The sequence below is a fragment of the Lagopus leucura genome, unplaced genomic scaffold, assembly GCF_019238085.1.
Source record: "Lagopus leucura isolate 7727_CA_CO unplaced genomic scaffold, USGS_WTPT01 Super-Scaffold_100004, whole genome shotgun sequence".
NCBI lineage: Eukaryota > Metazoa > Chordata > Aves > Galliformes > Phasianidae > Lagopus > Lagopus leucura.
Window position 1 is genome coordinate 4451509 of NW_024962264.1, and position 18846 is coordinate 4470354.

Here is an 18846-nt window from a genome sequence, read left to right on the forward strand (position 1 = left end):
CAAATGTTATTTTTGGTCCTAAATCTCTGAATTTGTGAACACTGGAATGCAAAGAGAAGAACAGCTCTTTTTGGCACCTACATCTTTACTATATGAAGCATGGCTGAGGTCATATATCGAGAAGATGGTGGTATGTAAATAAAATAAGAGGATTTGGGGGGGTGCAGTCTTGTTATTTGTTTTTCAAGCATTGGTGCACACAGAATGTTAACAGATTCTACAATGTCTTTAATCCTACTGCTATTTACCCTCATCTCATCACAGCAATTAACAATTCCGTGGTATTCAGCGTAAAATAGGATGCAGCTGAGAAAGCAGCTACGTTCTAAGATTAAATTCTTTGAAATATGCTAAATGAAAAATATTTTCAGCATGCAGCACTGCCTTTTTTACTTCCTTCCATCCAAAGTATAGACTTGAAGAGCACGGCATTTATAGCAGCTTCCTACATTAGCTATGTTGTACTCTCTAGATGGCCAGAAACAGAGAAGCCCACTCTTTTACATTTATGTCTACCTCTTTTACTTTAGTGAAAATAACAAGTAATCTCTTACTACAGGATTTATTTGAAAATCCCTCACAAAAAAATTTGAGAGCAAATTCATCTATTTTAGTAAAAAATGGATACTGAATATATCACCCACAGCATTGTAGCTTCTTCTGTCTAAACTGAAGGACCTTCAACTAATACTGAGCTTCTCGACGTAACTGTCTCATCTCTGGACTTTGTCTATTGGGACAGAACCCTACCCTGTTCCCAGAAAGAAGAAACCAGGAAGAACCTATAGCACACATCAGTCAAACTCTTAATATAGACTCTTTGGGAGTCCAAGATCCTGAGCATTCTGTGGCACATTTATCAGTGTTAGTGTAGCCTAAGAGAGACATGGAAGATAGGCACTCTGTCTAGGCCTCTGGTTTCCGAGCTTTTTGGATTTAAGGATTATTAAACCTTCCCCCAGTATCTGTAGAGCAAATTTCAGTACAGCAATTTCAAGCCAACTGACAACGGACTTCTTTCATCTCTAAAGGCAGTTTGTTCAGAGTTAGAGCTGTCATCCATATGCTTATCTGCTGTCCTTGGCATTCAAAACTTTCTTTTAGTATTTGTTTAGTATTTAGCTATTTGGTCCAGACAAGAAAAAAAGACCAGTAAAAGTATGACCTCCTGTAGACTTTTAATACTATTTTTGTATTCCTTTTCTTTTTGAACTTATTTAACCAATAGGCCTCCATATAATCTTCAAAAGAAGTAAAGGAGAAACAGAAGAAAATGTCTAACTGTATAAAAAAATTCCTACTGATGAAATGAGTGAGGTTTCATTTAATTTTGTGTAAACACTCCATACCTCAACTTCTAAATCAACATGAAACAATTTTCTTTCATGGACTCCTACATTCCTTCTCTCTTTGCTAGACTAAAGGTCTAGCCAAGAAGCTCTTCGTCTTCCATGATGAGAAAGAAAAGGCCTCAAACTGCACCAGAGCAAAAGTAAGTTGCTTTCTTAAGGAAAAAAAAAAAAAAAAAAAAAAGCCAAGAGGATAAGTCTCCTCAGTATTATAAAAAGCAGAGTGTGTCTGCTTTCTTCCTGTTTTCTAGTCCTGTTTAAATGCTGGGGAAAAAACTTTGAAGAGCTTGCAGAAATGAAGCCCAATAGATTCCAACTCAGTGAAATCCCTATCTGCACATCTGCACAAGCCACTGTGACCTGAATGCCCCAAATCCTGGCACATATTTCAGTAGGATTAGGGTGAAAGTGGGACATGTGGCAATTGATCTACCAGGAAAAGAATGAGCCCTGCAAATGGTTCCTCACTTCTCTCGATTAACACCTCTGTCACTAGAGATGGCGCCTTATCCTTTCACTCCTTCATTCTGGTTTACCTTTCTTCCTTAACTCCCTAACACATCCCACTATTCCACATCTCACACCCACATGTCTGTGTGTGACCCTTCCAACGACACTTCACACTTTCCCCACTCTTATGGCCATACACTAAGAGTCTTTTATTATTTTTTTTAAGCTTGTATCATACTCAGATTCCTTTCTCTAAAGTATAACCACAACAAAATAAAGATGAGCATGATGATATTTTCCTGCCCTTTTTTATTGCTTGTTTTGTCAACTTGTACTTCTAAGCCAAGATCAAGTCTTCTGCCATTTTGTGTTTGGATTCAAGCTAACAATCCCTGCACACAGGGCAGGTTCGCTGTAGCTGAATGCATCACTGGGTTGAGCAAGCTTTCAGAAAAGCGTGAACAGGGCACCCTCACTTGCCTCATACATTGAGCAGAGAGAGAGACTAGATAACCTTGAGAGTTTTCTTCCAACTAAGAGTTTGGTGTGATTTTATGAACAGATTTGCATACACACTGAAAAGCAAATCTTTTTTTTTCCCCCGAATACTGATTTCATTTTGCTTCCCAAAGGAGCATGGCATTTCATACTGAAAGTACGTTGGGTAAGTTCGTAGAAGTACTTGCTTTCTAGATACAAGAAAAGGGAGGAAAAAAAATAAAGAAAATATTCAGAACCTTTGAATAGGAATAAATGATAAATGAAAAAATGTTTTGTGTAGGAAATACGTTCTAGAAAGTCTTCATTTAAGTTATTGCTGAAAGTGGAGTGCTAATCTTCCTCTGTCTGGCTTTGTCAAATTTCTAAGCAATTCACAGATGCACGTGCAGCTAACACTTAATGGAATTCAGTTTAAAGAAAATATCGGATTCTTTTTCAGCACTTAATACAAAATTTGTATTCAAGTCTCACAATAGTGGCTGAAATGTCAGCAGTGATAGTCAACTCACTTCAGTATTTCTCACGTCCCCTGGCCTTTGGCCTTGTAAGGAAATTATATTCAGATTTCAATGTTCTGGTAAAATGTAGCATGTGGAAAAGCCCTGATTTTGCTTGCCCTGACAATCTGTCAGGACAGGATTAGTGCTAATTCCTGTACTCATATAGGCTCTTTCTGCCTTCTCTTTTACATAACTAAGCGTAAGTAATCTTGTTCCCTTGGCAGCACAGATCTTCAAGAAGAGTTCATTCCTACCAGTACTAATTACTAACAATTCTAATTAAAAATAAAACAGGTTGCTTTCAACGTTTATGTAGAGCAGTACAAAAAATAGTTCACTTGAGAAAACACAGACTAAAATAAATTTAAAAAGAAAACAAAACTATCAGGTGAAACAATTTAAAGCAGAGACAATGTCAATTTTTTTTTTTTTTCTATTTTTTTAATGGAGGCAGTGATGTATTCAAAAACTAACATAGAAAATGGCAGGCCTATTACTCAGAGAGATGCTTCTCAACTGACTGTCTGAATTTCACTTCCTACCCACTGTTAGGCTAGTATCCTTACATCTGTGCTGGAAAGCCAGAAATCGCTGCTAGTGCAAACTTCACTTATGCTATACTCTATGGGATGGCATTAACCACGTATGACTGTCTCTTCCATTATGGTTTTAATTTGTGCTGGCAATGTGAGCAAATAACAGATGTGCTTTTTTTTTTTTTTTTTTTTTTTTTTTTTTTTTTTTTTTTTCACCATTGCCACATGAAATTTTATAATAGATGCTTTACAAAATCATTTACAAAATGTAATATTTAATTACATAATCAGTAGTATTACAGAATACCATGAGTGTCCTAAAGGGATGTTTCAGAGCAGTTTTTTGACTGGCTTGATGACTGCACACAGCCCAGTGTTCACAGTGCTCATACCTTCATCCCCTTTAAAAAAAATTCCTTTTTTTTTTTTAAAATAGGAAAAAAAAAAAAAATTGATTTTTGGCAGCAGCCAGAACTTGTAAAAGAAGTGATAACAATGAATTTCTCAATAAATTTACAATGCTGCATCAAGCTTAATAAAAAAGCTTAAAAAAAAAAACCAACAATGTTAACACAAGTCACTAATATAGTTCTGGATTCTTTTGTATTCAAAAGACTGCCACAGGAAAAAAAAAAAACAACAAATCTTCAAACACTAATTCTGGTATTCATCCATTTAGGATACAGAATACTTGTGCTTCACAAATTTAGTGTGACTAAACATAAAGAGCAAAAAACAAATACACCTAGCAAAGTTCACTGCTAACCTCCAGTTTTGCTCTTGGAAAATCCAAGTCCATGGCTGCCTAACACACCATGCTACGATGGCTCTCCTTGCAGGATTACCAAATAATGTTTTGTTTAACAACATTCCAAAGTCACCTGGGAGTCACTGAAATACAAATACGCTTAGCCACAATTTTTTTTGTCAGCTGCATCAGTGGCTAAGCAGCAGCAGAGCAAAGCAACCAAACGTTTCCGTACTCATGAACCAAAAAAGTTGATACATTTCAATCCACTTTTCAAAGAGCTCATTTTTACATGACAGTCTTTACCAGAAGTTCCACAGTTTAAGTGCAACTGCTTTTCCCCATGAGCTCTAATGAGGACTTTTTAAGTTTCTTCCCCCCCCCTCCCCAATCACACTACATTCTCTTGCAAATTCAGTTGAAAACATTAAGGAGCAGAGAACAATTTTGTCTTTGTCTTAAGTACTGCCACAGGTATCATGAGGAATATTAACAAGCAACAAAAGAACAATAACTCGCACTAAAATAAACGCATTTGAAAATTACAGTGGCGCACTGAAGTAGGCGCAATTTCAAAAGAAAAGATCCTTGAATAAAATAAGACTTTTTATTAAAAAATACACAATGTTTGTATTCATCTATGAACAAAACCTGATTTCCTTCTAGACATGAGTCATTGCAAATGGTCATCACTCACCTCTCCTATCGCTTCTGCCTGCATTTGTGGATTTGTCAGAAGGGCAAGGGCAACGTCCTTCACATTTCACTGAGATCTGTTTTCCTGAGACACAAGCTTGATATTCTAATTTGCACTGCAAGAAGAGAGAACGACTGGCATTAATACGAGCATCTTTTACAGTAGAAAGTACAGCTCCTTAGATATTTTGAAGGGATTTTTTGTAAAGTACTTAAATTTTCGTAGACACAAGTGCAAGGAAAAATGTTTGCAGTATATGATAAAGAGTCTGAGTAGATAAACGTATAGGTTTTGCTCCTTAAGCTGCCTACAGTTTCGAATTCAATCCGGGCACTAATGCATTACTGGTTTTAGAGTGATTTGAGTACATGTACCAAACAGAATTAAGCTGCATTGGTTTTATTTATATTACATGAGCAAATAAACAAGGCATCAACATTCACTATCAATAGAAAGGAATTAAGAGAGATCTATTATGGGATTTACAACTTATTTTGCACTTTTAAAATGGCATTATTATGGTAAAAAAAAAAAAATAACAAGTAAAACAGAAAACTGTGGCTGATTTTCTAGTGGCAGTCTTTCTAATACAGAAACTGATTCACCTGTACGGTTCTGATCTGTGGATTTAGAGTTCTGATTCACAAACCTTGCAAAAATTAACTAAATCTAACCAGGATATGGAATTGTCTGAAATAAATAAAACTAATATAGTAAAGATCACATACACAGAAAATAATATTTTGTCAGTCTACTCAAAAAACTGCACTTCTATTTCAAAACAAGTTCTTGACATACAGATCTGTCTGTAAGATTACCAGCATACAATCAAGAAAAATGAAAACAAATAAAAAAAATGTAGTATTTAAAAATGCTCATAGATAAGGAAAGGAAAAGAGCCAAGTGCTTATGTAGAACACTTCATCCTTGAACAAAGGATTGAAGATGCCTCATTAGTCAGATAGAAGACAAATAACAAAAAATTGGAGGACTCAGAAAAACATTTCAAGTGACAAACAAAAATAAGAAATTATTTTTTATGCACCACAAAATTTCAGAAAAAAATAATTTAAGAACTTGTGACCTATATTCCCTGTTCTGTTTAGGTATGTAGCATCAGTTTAATGCAATCATACCATACAAATAACAGGATTTCTGGCAAATCCTCAAGTCCAAGTTTCTCCTGCACAAAAACGAGGAAGGAGTTGGGGCACACACTGCAGCTATATAAAAGATGTTTCTGAAAGGTCTGATGAGGTTTCCACTAGTATGCAGACAGAATGACTTGAACACGGTTCGTTCCTGAGATATTATCAACTTTTAACACTGCTGCACTTCTAATTTTGTCACACTGCCATGCAGTTCTCCCTCTGAACTTCACCACGCTGAAATACCTTTTTGCACCATTCCCAGTATCCAAGAGAGGACATATTAGAACACTGAGAGTATCTCAAATGTTGTGCACCTACACAAAACCATAATCGCAGCCCAGTTCTGAATTTGCTACCTTTACTCAAAAAAGGCACACCTGAAGACAGCATGGCTAAAATAATCTTAAATTCGACAAAACGAAACACGAAAACAGATTTGTATGTTCTCATACAGATTTCTCTGTATGAGAAAGCCAAGGATAGGTTTGCTCTCAGCATCAGAAGATGCTGAGAGGTGCAACTCTTCCAGTTGAAAGTAGTTCCTTACAGGAGCTGACTGTGACTAAACTGGCTACTCTACTGTGTACCTGGAAGTACTGGAAGGTACCACGATGTTCCTTTCAGACAGCACATGATGTAAAACCCACATTTTAATACATGAAATAATCTGCAGTGTCAGTAGAACAGATCATAGTCTGAATTCAATATATATTTCTGCTCCCTGCTTTAAGATCTGAGAATTTTACAGTCCTGTCTTAGTAGATTGGGAAGTCTATAAACACTTTGCTTTCAGGATGCTTACAAAAAAAATGCATCAGGCACTCAGTCCGTTAGCAACTGAATTCAATGAGACCATTTAAAACTGGGCATACAAATTCTGTTTATTTATTTAAAATACTGGCAATCAAACATGAGGAGTATAAAACAAAGAAATACATTTTGATGCTCCTTTGTTTAAGACTCCAGTATTCGCACTTCGTTTCACTCAAGTGTTGCTGAAGAAACTAATGAACACTTCAAAATCACCCCAGCCAACATGATAGGTATGAAGTATGAGTTGAGTCCTCTGAATTAATTTTCTTTAAAGGTGCTTGCTTCATTTCGTTTTGAAAATAACATCGCCCTCTTAAACGTAAGGAAAAATAGTGCCTTGCACCTGTCACGGACACCGATACCTGAGTGAGTGTAAGGTCAATACACACCAGTTCTAACTCAGCATTCCCATTCACAGTTATACCAGAATTTCCATGCACTGAACTCTTTCTATGGACAGGTGGGCAGAGTTACACTCTCCATCTCCAATAACAAGGCAAAATCAAAGTGCTTGCACAAGCCAGAAATAAATCAATAGGCTTTTCCAACAATTTAACAGCAGCAGCTAATGATTGCAGGAGTATGATTCTAGCTCAAAATTAGTGTCTTTGCTCACTAAACCAACAATGCACAGGGATATCACAAAGACAGCTCAGGAAACCAAAGGCAGGATACATATCTCAATGTTCAGCTCAATCAACTGGCAGCAAAGCAGGTAACACACCTGAAAAAACTTCACAAAAGAAATTTATGGCGTAGAGAATAAGAGCACACAGTGAAAAATAGATGTGCACTACCAGCAGAGGAAATATTAGGAACACGACAAAATCGTTTTGAGATTTTGGGGAAAAATATCTGAATACATGAAACAGCAGAGAAACACAGGAACATAACCATGAAGTAAAACATTACAAACAGAATCAAAATAATTTTAATTTATTCACCTTTAATATTGACTTTTTATATGGGGAAAATATATCACTGAGCATTTTTCAAGGAATTCATCTTCCGTAGAATTACTTAATTTGATTTCACGAACAACTATTTGTGCTATTTTCACCACAATCCATCACGTGCGTGAAAAGAATCCATTTTACACTGTAACACACCTAGCTTTTTATTTTTCTATCTTGATTCTCTGCATGGGAGTTTCAGTGTGTCTCATCTGTATGTCTGATTTTAGGGCTGTTTCAACTGTTTGAGTTCTTGCATATCTTGTTTCAAGACAGAAGAATAGCTAGCTATTTCCTACTCGTAAGCACTATACACCAGCATACAGCTTTGAAAACAGATGGAGTCTAAGTACCACGTCAGGGTCTCATAGCAGTGTATTTCAGGATGAAAAGTTCCTCATATCTGTACTCTTAAGTTTCCCATTTGATGATGCAATTTGTTTACTTATATTCTGTTTCAAAACCTGCTCAGTAGTAAATGGACCCAACATTCTTAGATTTACCTTAAGTAGTTGTTTGGTGAACTAGAGACAAGCAATTAAGATCCGTGGGAAGAACATCAAAGAATGTATGTCATCTCTAGACACGACTCATGCAGCTTTACTGTTATTACAGTAAAGATGAGAACAGTTATATTTCTGGAACAATTACTATGTACTTCATTTTGATATACATCAGCTCTGTTGTTATAACTACTCTCATAGAGTTGGAAAGATTAAATGACAGTAATAGATTTCATTAAGCTGTGCTACCTTCCAATCCAAAGAGCTACCTGTCAACAGCTGCCAAACCAACCTCTGTATATCCTGTATAAAAAGACTACTTTTGCCTCAAGATGGAAAAAAGTATTTTCCATGGCAAAACTATAAAATCATGGATATACAGGGAAATTTAAAAACAGTAAAATAAGAAGCATATATTTTGGTGTACATTCAATTGTTATGAATAGAAGAACAACATATATGTATATATATATTTTTTTTTTTTTACAGAGCTCACTGAAGAATCCCACCTTCTCTTCTATTTGTAGGTCAAAGAAGTTCCAGGTAGATATCACAGACTTCCATACATACTTAATTATCTTAAAATACCCCCAAATCAAGTTCCTCTGACCAACTGATGTAATTTTCAAATGTGAATGACAGTATGCATGCACACATACGTGGAAGACTGTGATCCAACCTGTGACTTGGGAAAACTTTTTGACTGAAAGATTGCAGTAAATCTCCACAGAAAGGAGCATTATGTCAATCAATAAACAAGTAAAACCTCTCCGTACAGTGAAAAATGAATATTCTGAGGATATTTTCATAGTTTAGAACATTGAAACTTAGTAGAATTTGAACTGACTGAGCAAACCTGAAGTTGCTGAGAAACTGTTAAGGGTAGAAAATGCACGATTAGTGCAGAAATGAATGAAGAAAAAAAAAGAAATAAGATTATTTCAGAAATTACAATATGATTTCTGGGAAATACACTGAAATAAATACTCAAATAACTTGTAAGCACTCAGAAGATGAAAGGAGATGAACAATGCTACAGAGTTTTGTCAGAGAAATAGTAATTGATCTAGCTTCATTCCATGGAAGCATTTCTAGAAAACAAAGATAAAATAGAATTCAAGTACTTTGATTTTGCCAGCGCTTGTCATGCTCTCTTGCACTGCAACCTTGTAAGCCACACCAGGAAGCACACTCACTATTTGTATAATAGTGCTGAATGATGGTGATAAAACTAGTTGAAAGCGATTTTTAGATAAAGCAATCGATGACTTGCAGTCACGAAAGGCTGCACTGGAAGCAGATTTTCACAAGAGTGTATCACAACCCTAGAACTATTTTGTCCCTTCTTTAATGGCTTAGGAGGTATCCTATAAACATGCAATACATTTTCATAACTTTGGAATACACAAATTTATTAAAAATATTCATAATACTGAAAAAGGCTGAAAATACAATGTAATTCAGAAAATTGCTGTTCCTCTTTCAAGCATACATAGTAATTAACTTGAACATTGAAGCTAAGAGCAACTGGCTAGAATTCCATTCCAAAAGGAGAAAAAAAGAATCAAGTGATCACTGTCAACAATTGCACAGACTTTAAGAAAAATGTCATACTATAATGTATAAACAAGACCGTAGCCTACAAAATGTGGAACAATTCTGTACAGTTCTGGTAAAGACTGAAAGAATGCACCTTATTGCAGCTTCATGACAAGATTTCAAACAGGTCATGAGCCCACATGAAAAAGTCAGAAAAAACCCCCACAAACTAACAGTTATAACCAAAGGCATAGAAAAAAACATAACTGGGAAACCAGCTCCAGCAATAAAGGTGTTCAGTCTTGAGAAAAGAGGACCCATGTAATAGCTGTCAAATAAAAGGTACCTGAAAGGTATTCAAAAAGAGTAGCACGGTAAAAACGTTACAAGAAATAATTGCCTCAAATTGATGCAGCAGAGTTTTAGATTAGATACCAGGAAGACTTTCTGATAATAAAGTAGTGAGATATTAAAATATTCTGTTGGAAAAGCTTATTGCATCTTAAGCATTGGGATCTTTATAACCACGATTAGATAAGTCTGTCACGAATGACACCTGTGTAGCTTACCTTGCTTTGAAAAAAATGGATCAACCAGGCAACGCAAAGCTTGCTGTATGAGAAAGCATAGGATAGGTTTGCTCTCAGCATCGAGAGACATACTTGCATGATGTGCAAAGAAAGAAGAAGCAGGGAGACTGCATTAAATTAGACTAAATTAGTATTTATTCTGGTCCAAGGATGCTTGATAATTTAATTCAGCAAAATTGATTTGTTTAGTACGAAGTCTGTATTTTTTGCTTTTCTGGACTCAAAATAAGGAAAATTCTTCTCTGGAAACTCAAAATATGATTTGAGAACACAGTAGATATGTTTAGATCCAACTAGAAAAGATAATAGTTGAATATACACATTCTTTCCGACGTAAAACGTGAAGAAAATGATCCTTAAATTGCACAGCCTAATCTTATGAATAATTGGCTTTAATTTATCTGCAACACAGTCTTCTGTCTGTAAGACAACACTCATATCACATAGAGGGGCTACGATGAGACAGTGTACGCTGGTTGCTATTTGCAGACTCTCAAAAACCACAGACAATAGAGATACATTACAAGGAATGTAGTTTAACTGTGCAACTACTGTGTAATAAGAGATGTTAGACTGTGCTGAACAAAGCAGAGCTAAGAAATGACTGATTAGATAATGAGACACAAGCCTACTCTTTGTTTTAAGTGAGGGAAAGACTTGAAAAAGAAACAATAACAACTTAAGGTAAGATTGCACTGTATGTCTATCCGAGAAGAAAAACAAGCAGTGCTTGCACATGAGCTTTGGCATTTCCCAGTCTGCTATCAAGCAGCTTTTTCTCATAAATTTAATCCTATCCATCTTCAGAATACTTCCTCAGTGACAAGATAATGTATTTTTCCACAACAACGTTGTTTACTTAAGAATATCTATCAGCTTTTTAACGAATTAATGCCAACTATTAAACATACATACAGTTGTCCTGGAAAGCAAAGAACAGCAACTCGTGCACTTGAGCGGTCTGCAGATACTCCCACCAACTCCTCCTTTTCTTCACCTTATACACACTGGGCAACTAGAGACAGATCTGACACACTGGTAGCATAAGATCCAACTCATTGATGTCATCTGCCAGAGCTTTCACCTCGGTCACCTATACTTATTGCATTCATCACACGCTTCAAGCCATGGCAACACTATTAGTCCTTAGTACTGAAAGCCTGAAGTCAGGTTAGATACGTCAACACACCCTTCTCTAGAATACAAACATAAATTTGCAGTGTAGAATAAGATATAAAGTCTTTTTTGATGCAATGAGGCATACATAACTTAAAAAGAGGCTTTTTACAATACTCTTCCATTAAATGCCAAGCACTTAGTAAATTACCTTTTTGACAGCCTCTAACTCACACAACTGTAAAAAATGTTTCATCTTTGAAAGATAGCTGTCACTTGTAATTGTACCTTATATGAATAATAAGAGCTCTTTAGAAGTCCACGACTCTTCTGTACGTTTAAAATTAAACAGGTTGTGCAATCTAAGAAAAAAATACACTGATGAATAATTAAATTCAAACTCATACGATACTAGTTAGTTCATATGCTAGAAATACCTGAGTACATACACTCACAGAGGGAAACAACAGTTGACAGATTTTTTTTTGCTATTACTACCAATTACAGTCAGGGATTATTGCTCTGACACCAGCCACTGAGAGAACAGAAGAGGCCTTACTTCTGACTCCTCAACTTTTCCACACTCTCATTCTCCCTGAGCTCTAACCAAGATTTTTAGAGCACAACAGGAGAGAATAAGGGAAACTACGGTTATCAACAGGGACTGGAGAATTCCAGAACCTTAATACTGTAGTCTACAAGCTGTAGACCGCAGCATTCAACACCCATCAACTGAACATCCATGGGTCAAGCAGAGAAACGTATCCGTTACAGTACAGACAAATAGAGAGGCTGAAAGGAGTGAATTTAGAATATCTACACATTCCTACAGTAAAAACTTACAGTTCTTCTTTCCATATTTTCTAGATGAACATGAATGGGTGATAGGAAGGAGATTTTTGGTATGATGCAGTCAACAGGATCTCTGAGACAAGATCTCTTGCTGGAATACAACAAAGAAGGCTACTCAAGAATGAAATGTTAAATATTTCTTCCAGCATAATTATGTGTCGTACTAATAGAAATCTCTCCCACAGAACTCCACATTACTCCATCTTCAGAGATCTGTTTTCTCTCCATTTTTAGAACATGAGGTCTCTGTCAGTTGAGCAGATAATTACTCCATACCACTAAGCAGTACTGATGATTTCAACTTCATTTTGTGCAATTTTTTCACCCCCAGAGTCCTATTTTCCGATTTTATCTCAATTTCAGGAAGACTACACTTTCTCAAAATTTTGCTTTTATTGCATTTTGTGCAAATCTCCATTGTGGAATTATGGCCTCAGATTTCAATGTCCTGAAGTAAAATAGGTAAGAAACTACAATGTACTGTAACCGGATTTGTCATTGCTATCTCAAATGGGGTGAGAGGAATAAAAAAGTGCATATTAGTCAGGTAACGTACTAGATGCAGTTCAATATGAAGTGTTACTTGATATGAAATCTGGCAGAGGGGTAAAGAAATTCAGTACTCAAGTGGCAGATACAAAGCAATACAGCTGATACCGCTTCTTTCTATTGTATTATCACACATTAGGTGAACTGAGAATGTAAGTAAAAACATGTCCAGATTTTTTGATATTATAATGGTAGGTCCAACGTGGAAATTGTTATTATGCAAATCTGTAATTCCTTAGGAAGAGCAGCTGAGAAGATATAATTGCAACAGAGTTTCAAACTAAAAACAATCAGCTAGACATAATGCTAAGATACAACATTTTCAAGTAATTCAAGAAACTAGAAACTAACCTGTAAACTTATTTGTGAAGTGTCACATACACATCTACAAATGCTTTCAAATTGTTTTGCCAGCAACTGATCTTTCTATAAAAAGATGTTAATTATTTGTGTTACTTACCCAAGTAATAGGAGTTTGGGTAAAAAAAAAAAAAATTTCCAGCCAATTAATTACTGTTTAAATGAAACTAACAGGAGAAGCACCAATTATGAAATCACGCAACTAGTGTTTTCGCCAGAGAACCAAAGGACTGGTATTTGTTGAACCAAGACTCTGGGCAGAGGAAATCTTCTGTGTTTGAAAGAACTGTTGATACACTGCTTCTGAAGCTATGAACTACAAAAAAGCCATTCAGATAACAAAATGACAATCAGTATATAGTTTTCATTCTTTACTCTTCTATAGCATTTGCCTGTTTTCTACAGCACTATACAGTGCAACACTGTAAAAACAAAAGCGTAAAATTAAGCCAACTAACCACTCAATCCTTTATTGGACTCCTTAAAAATATTAATTCACAGGAAGAAGCAGACAGATGCCTACTGTGATTATTTAAAATTAGATACCTACCTGCCTTTGCTTTCATAGATGCTTCTGAGGCACATGCTGCTCAGGAGCATTTGAAAATCCTTCTACGCATCAATTTGCTATTTAAATGACACACCTTTGTTTTATGCACAGTTCCATGTCAGACATCATTTTGGCAGACTGCCCCTCTGCTGCCATCTGTCACACAGCAGCAAAATGTAACGGGATGTTGTTGGGAAGGTTTTGCCTTTACTGCCATACCACCAACATCTGCCTCTCATCTTGTGGGCCAACTTAATAAAATAGGAGGCATTACTTTTGGAGCAGTCCCTCACCACTTTGTTTTACATGTTTTGCAACCTTTTTACGTTTTGAAAAAAAGAACATAAAGTTTGCTTAATGCTAAACAGCAAAACCACATGATATCCCAATTTAAAACATGCTATTTCCACTAAATAAACTTACAGGTTTTATTATAATTCCCAGAATCAGAATCACACGATTCATTACAATCATTTTCAGTCTAAAACAATATATTACCTAATTTTCACGTTAGCATTTCAATATTCCCTTGAGGACAAATTCTGCAAAAGACGAGATTCTTCAGATTTGTATTAGAACATACTTAGAGTAGTGGTTTTGTTTTCATTTATTTTTAACAAAAGGGGCAAAACCAGATAGCTATATTACTCCCACCTATATTTTCTTCTTCTGTTATTGGCTTAATCTCTATTATAATCTCTGAGAGCTTAAAAATAGACTAACAGCCTACTGTAAACACGCTTGAGGTTAGAAATTTCACTTTCTGAATTATTTCAAATTATTATTTACTTCAAACTCTAATCTCAATTGCTTTCGTCCATATTATCTGTTCAAATTCCAACATCTAACGAGCTCCATTTTTGAAAATTCGCCATAATTCCTAACAGACACAAGCTACAGATCCATGGAATCTCACTCAACAGGTACAGAAGACTCTTGGTCTACCTTCTTTCTGGCATTCATAGTTTAGTGACTTGGAAAAAGTCTCTGGAGAGACTGAAAAAATAAAATAATGCTTTGACAAAGCTAACCTCACATTTACAAGTTCCCACTTCAAATGAAAATGAATATTCAAAGAAAAGATAAAAGCGCAAGTTAATTCTCCCAAATCATCGTAGAAACAAATGAAAATTTGGGTTTAAAACCTACCAAGAAAGACTTTCAGCAATCCTCAGGTGACGTGCAGATTTCTGAGTAAAAGCAATAACTAAGTAAGAATACAGAGAAAGCATGGATTTTGCTTTTTATTTTAAAAAATCTGCTCACAGTTCATTAGCATGCATAATCACTTCATTTTTAATATCATATATTTCCTACTATACTAGCTGATTACATTACTAATTAAACAAGTTGAATTTATCTAATTATATCTAAGTTGAAATATTTATAAAATTATATGTGAGCTAAAATATCATCTGAAGAGTATGCTCATTAGACTTCAATTACAGGAAATATAATTAAATTAACATGTACAGACTTGGTTAGTCCATGTTAGGCTATACTGTCCAAGTCTAAGACATTTAAACTATACTGGGTCAACAGAAAAAAAACCTGTGTACTTATATACTGACAAAATCCTGTGCATTATAGTATCATCCCCTTTCAATCATACTTTTCAATTAGATATTCACAGATTCCGTGTTGTCATATCGCCACCTCAAATCTCCATTCTCTACATTTTGACCACCTAAGAATGTACGCTAAAATTCATACTACTTATTTCAGCCTGAAATATTAGGCTGCAAATGCTTTCATTAAAGGAAATTCCTTCATAAAATTCCATAATGGTTCATTATTATTTTTCATCCAGTCCAGGAAGAAACAGCCTTGTTGTATAGGTGGCAGTTGATTGTCTAGAACACAGCAGCTTTGCTCTAGATGACATGCATCTGCATTTGAACTGAAGGAGATATTTCTTGCATACAGCCACACAAAACTGTACTTAAATCTTTCTATTTCTTGCTGTCAGTACTTCATTTATAAAATACGGAACGTTTTCCATGTTCTAACCTCATCAAATACACTAATTAAAATTAAGACACAAAGCCTGAAGTCACGATCCAAATGAAGAGACAGAGCAGCAAGTCTTTCTAAGCCAACACACTCTCCCAATGAGTCCATGGTAATCTATGAATTTTCCGTTCTCTCCTTTGATACAGAGGATATGCTACTGATATTCAGTCACATTCTTCAGATCCCCATTTCTCAGTTTCACGTGGTGTTCAAATCTGTTCTTCGATTTTTTTAAATTATTTTACTTGCATATTTTCCTTCTGATTTACTTGGGATTTCACCCAAGAGTGCATTTGTTTAGTAAGAAATACTTGGTCTCCCTTGGATCAAGATTAATGTAGAAAAACAAACAAGGGAATAGAAACATAGGTTCGTGTCTGCAGTATTTCACGGCGTGCTTTCCAAAATTACAAATACAAAAATAGTGATCCTTCAAAGTAGGCTATTGCTGATACTGTACTTCACTGAGATGCACTAACTTGGCAGGACTAAGTCTTTTCTCTGACACAGCACGACTAGTAGACAGCACTGCTGGTCTAAATTTTACTTACGCTGTCTGATGTTATTGCTTTACACACAGTTATTTCAGTTTCTTGCTAAGTGTTAGAATGACCTACATGAAGAGTGTGTATAATTACTTTTGATAGAAGCTGAACACTTTGTTCTGTTTGATTACTAAATTTAGTTAGAAGTCCTAGTAAATTTTAATTTGAATAATTCCACTTTCTCCAGTCATTTTCACTTTTCAGTTCTGCAGCTTTTCAAATGCTTGCTGTTCTGATAATTGTCAGAGAAAAATCAATACAACTAAGTTAGCACAACTTCTTTTGGACCTGCTACTCACACATTGCTACAAAACCACTCATACAGGGAAAAACAGAATTTTTAAGAAAATTAAAGATTGCTCAGAGAAGTGAAATAAATTGCAGCCAATCAACACTTATAAGACCTCATATAAGACAGTTTTTTTAATAATTCTATTCTGTGCCTGCAAGATAGTATTTGGAAAATGACACCTTTTAAACCCTAGACTTATTTCTGTAACACATAACAAACTGATAAATGTCTTTGTTGATACAATCTCTTCCATTTCATTGCATATTTGCAGCAGCTGCATTATCTCAGAGGACAATTTCCACCAGTGATAACAGTCAAAGACGAGCCACGTTTTGGATGGCCATGCAGATATTCACAAGCATGGCATGCAGGTTCTTGTTCATCACTAGCAAAAACGCATAGTTACTGGTTGACTACGTTGAAAGATGTTTTTTGTAGCTGAGAAGTTGCTCTATCAAATGGTGTTATTGTGCTTTTTGCATCTGTTGTGGTTTCCACGTAAATAAATAGGAGGCTACCTTTCTGGAGCGACTTACGTATCCTCTATTACACTGGGCACACTGTTTGAGATCTTCTTTCAAAGAATTATCGCTGTAATACCTAAACTATTTCACTGGGCCGAGACCTATGACGGTTTTCTGATTTGTCATTTGCGACTTTCCATCTCATTTACTTTAATCCCATTCTTATCACAGATTGTCTGCCATTAATGTTCAGAATTTGTGCCCTAGGTTGACACCATCTTGCTTGATCCTCAGTGCCCTGAAGTGCTCCCTATTTTCCCTTAAGAAAAAGAAGAAAGCAGTCCCAAGATCAGAAAAATCCTCTAATCCCCTCTCTCCAGTTACAATTCTATACCCTTCTCTCCACTGAATCTAAGCCCACTAATGAGCTGTTGCTTGGTAAATTGGAGACAATCCCCTCTTTCCATTCCCTTCTTGTAACTGACACAATTCACCACCGCCATCTCAACTCCTTTTTCAGGTGCATGAATGTTTCCAATGGCCATATAAACACTATTTACTGTACCTTCATGCTCCAGATCCATCCTTCTGGTCTGCTTTCCAAACTGTTATCTGCTCCACACCATCACATACCACACCAGCGTAACAACACCAAGGGCAGTTCCTACATTCAGCCTCTATTCATATATATTTCTGTACGATGTATAGACTCTCTTCCAATTAGGTCTTGGAGCACAATTACCCTGTTTATCTCAGCTTTAATTCCAACTGCACCATTTTGAATCCTATTTTCCAATGATGAACTGCTGCTGGTTAAAAGCTGCTCAGGACGTTTCCAATGCAATCTAGCAGATTCAGAAAACTGAACTATCATTTAATCTTCACTTGATCTGCTTATTCTTGTTTTAATGGTGGTCTTTTCGTCAGTTTACACAGAAATGTAAAAATTTAGATTTTCATGAATAATTTGTGAATCTGAGCTCCTTCTGTATTCATTATTTTTATCAGTATACTGCTGCTGTGATATGAAAAATATTTAACGCTCACAGAGGTTTCACTTTTCCCTGTCAACTTATCCTACTCTTTCACTATTTTGTGCTTATAGCCTAGATTGTTTCTGTAGTAGAGAAAACAATATTGTTTTTAAAAATAACTTCAAGGCATTACATAGGTCAAGGCTTAAATTCTTTTTTTCAGTCCATAAAGCAGAATTTTTTTTTAGCTGAAGTATTAATGTTTATGTACACCGTAATGTATGTGCAGTACATTGTTCTATATTAAACTAACATAGTACCCTGGCAGTGAAAAAAAGAGCCCAAATTCAATTACTGGCAGTATAAACATGTCATCCTCATCTAAGAAATACTGAGCTACTCAGAATTTCAGAACACTGAATGTTCTATTAAGTATTTTATCATCTAAGGTGTCATTTAAGGTGTCACCTCAATTTCCTACAGCTTTGGCAGCTATTTGTTTTGAAAGCAGTTGATAAGAAGATATCAGTTAATGGATAATTTGGGATGTTTAGTACACGAACCTATTTGGAAAAACTGACTAAATGAAGTGAGTAAACCCTTCTAACACTTCTCTGACTGACTTTTTAAAATATCATATCCTATCCTATCACTTCTGGTTCCAAACAAAACTTCAAGCATTACTGGCAAAAGGCACTGATTACAAAGACTGGAACACCACACAATCTCCATCTGGTTTGTTAGCATTAGTCTTTCTTTTTAAACATTTAAATAATAAACATGGAGCTTCCAGCATTTCTG

At 35.6% G+C, this 18846-nt stretch overlaps 1 protein-coding gene across 1 annotated transcript in view; it reads right to left on the reverse strand.

The window, feature by feature from the left end:
- SPOCK3 (SPARC (osteonectin), cwcv and kazal like domains proteoglycan 3) overlaps positions 1–18846 on the reverse strand; it is a 160744-nt gene that overhangs the window by 36650 nt on the left and 105248 nt on the right. The window contains exon 5 of the mRNA XM_042871495.1: positions 4782–4896. Coding sequence (XP_042727429.1) covers positions 4782–4896 — 115 coding nt within the window. The remainder of the gene's footprint in view (positions 1–4781; positions 4897–18846) is intronic.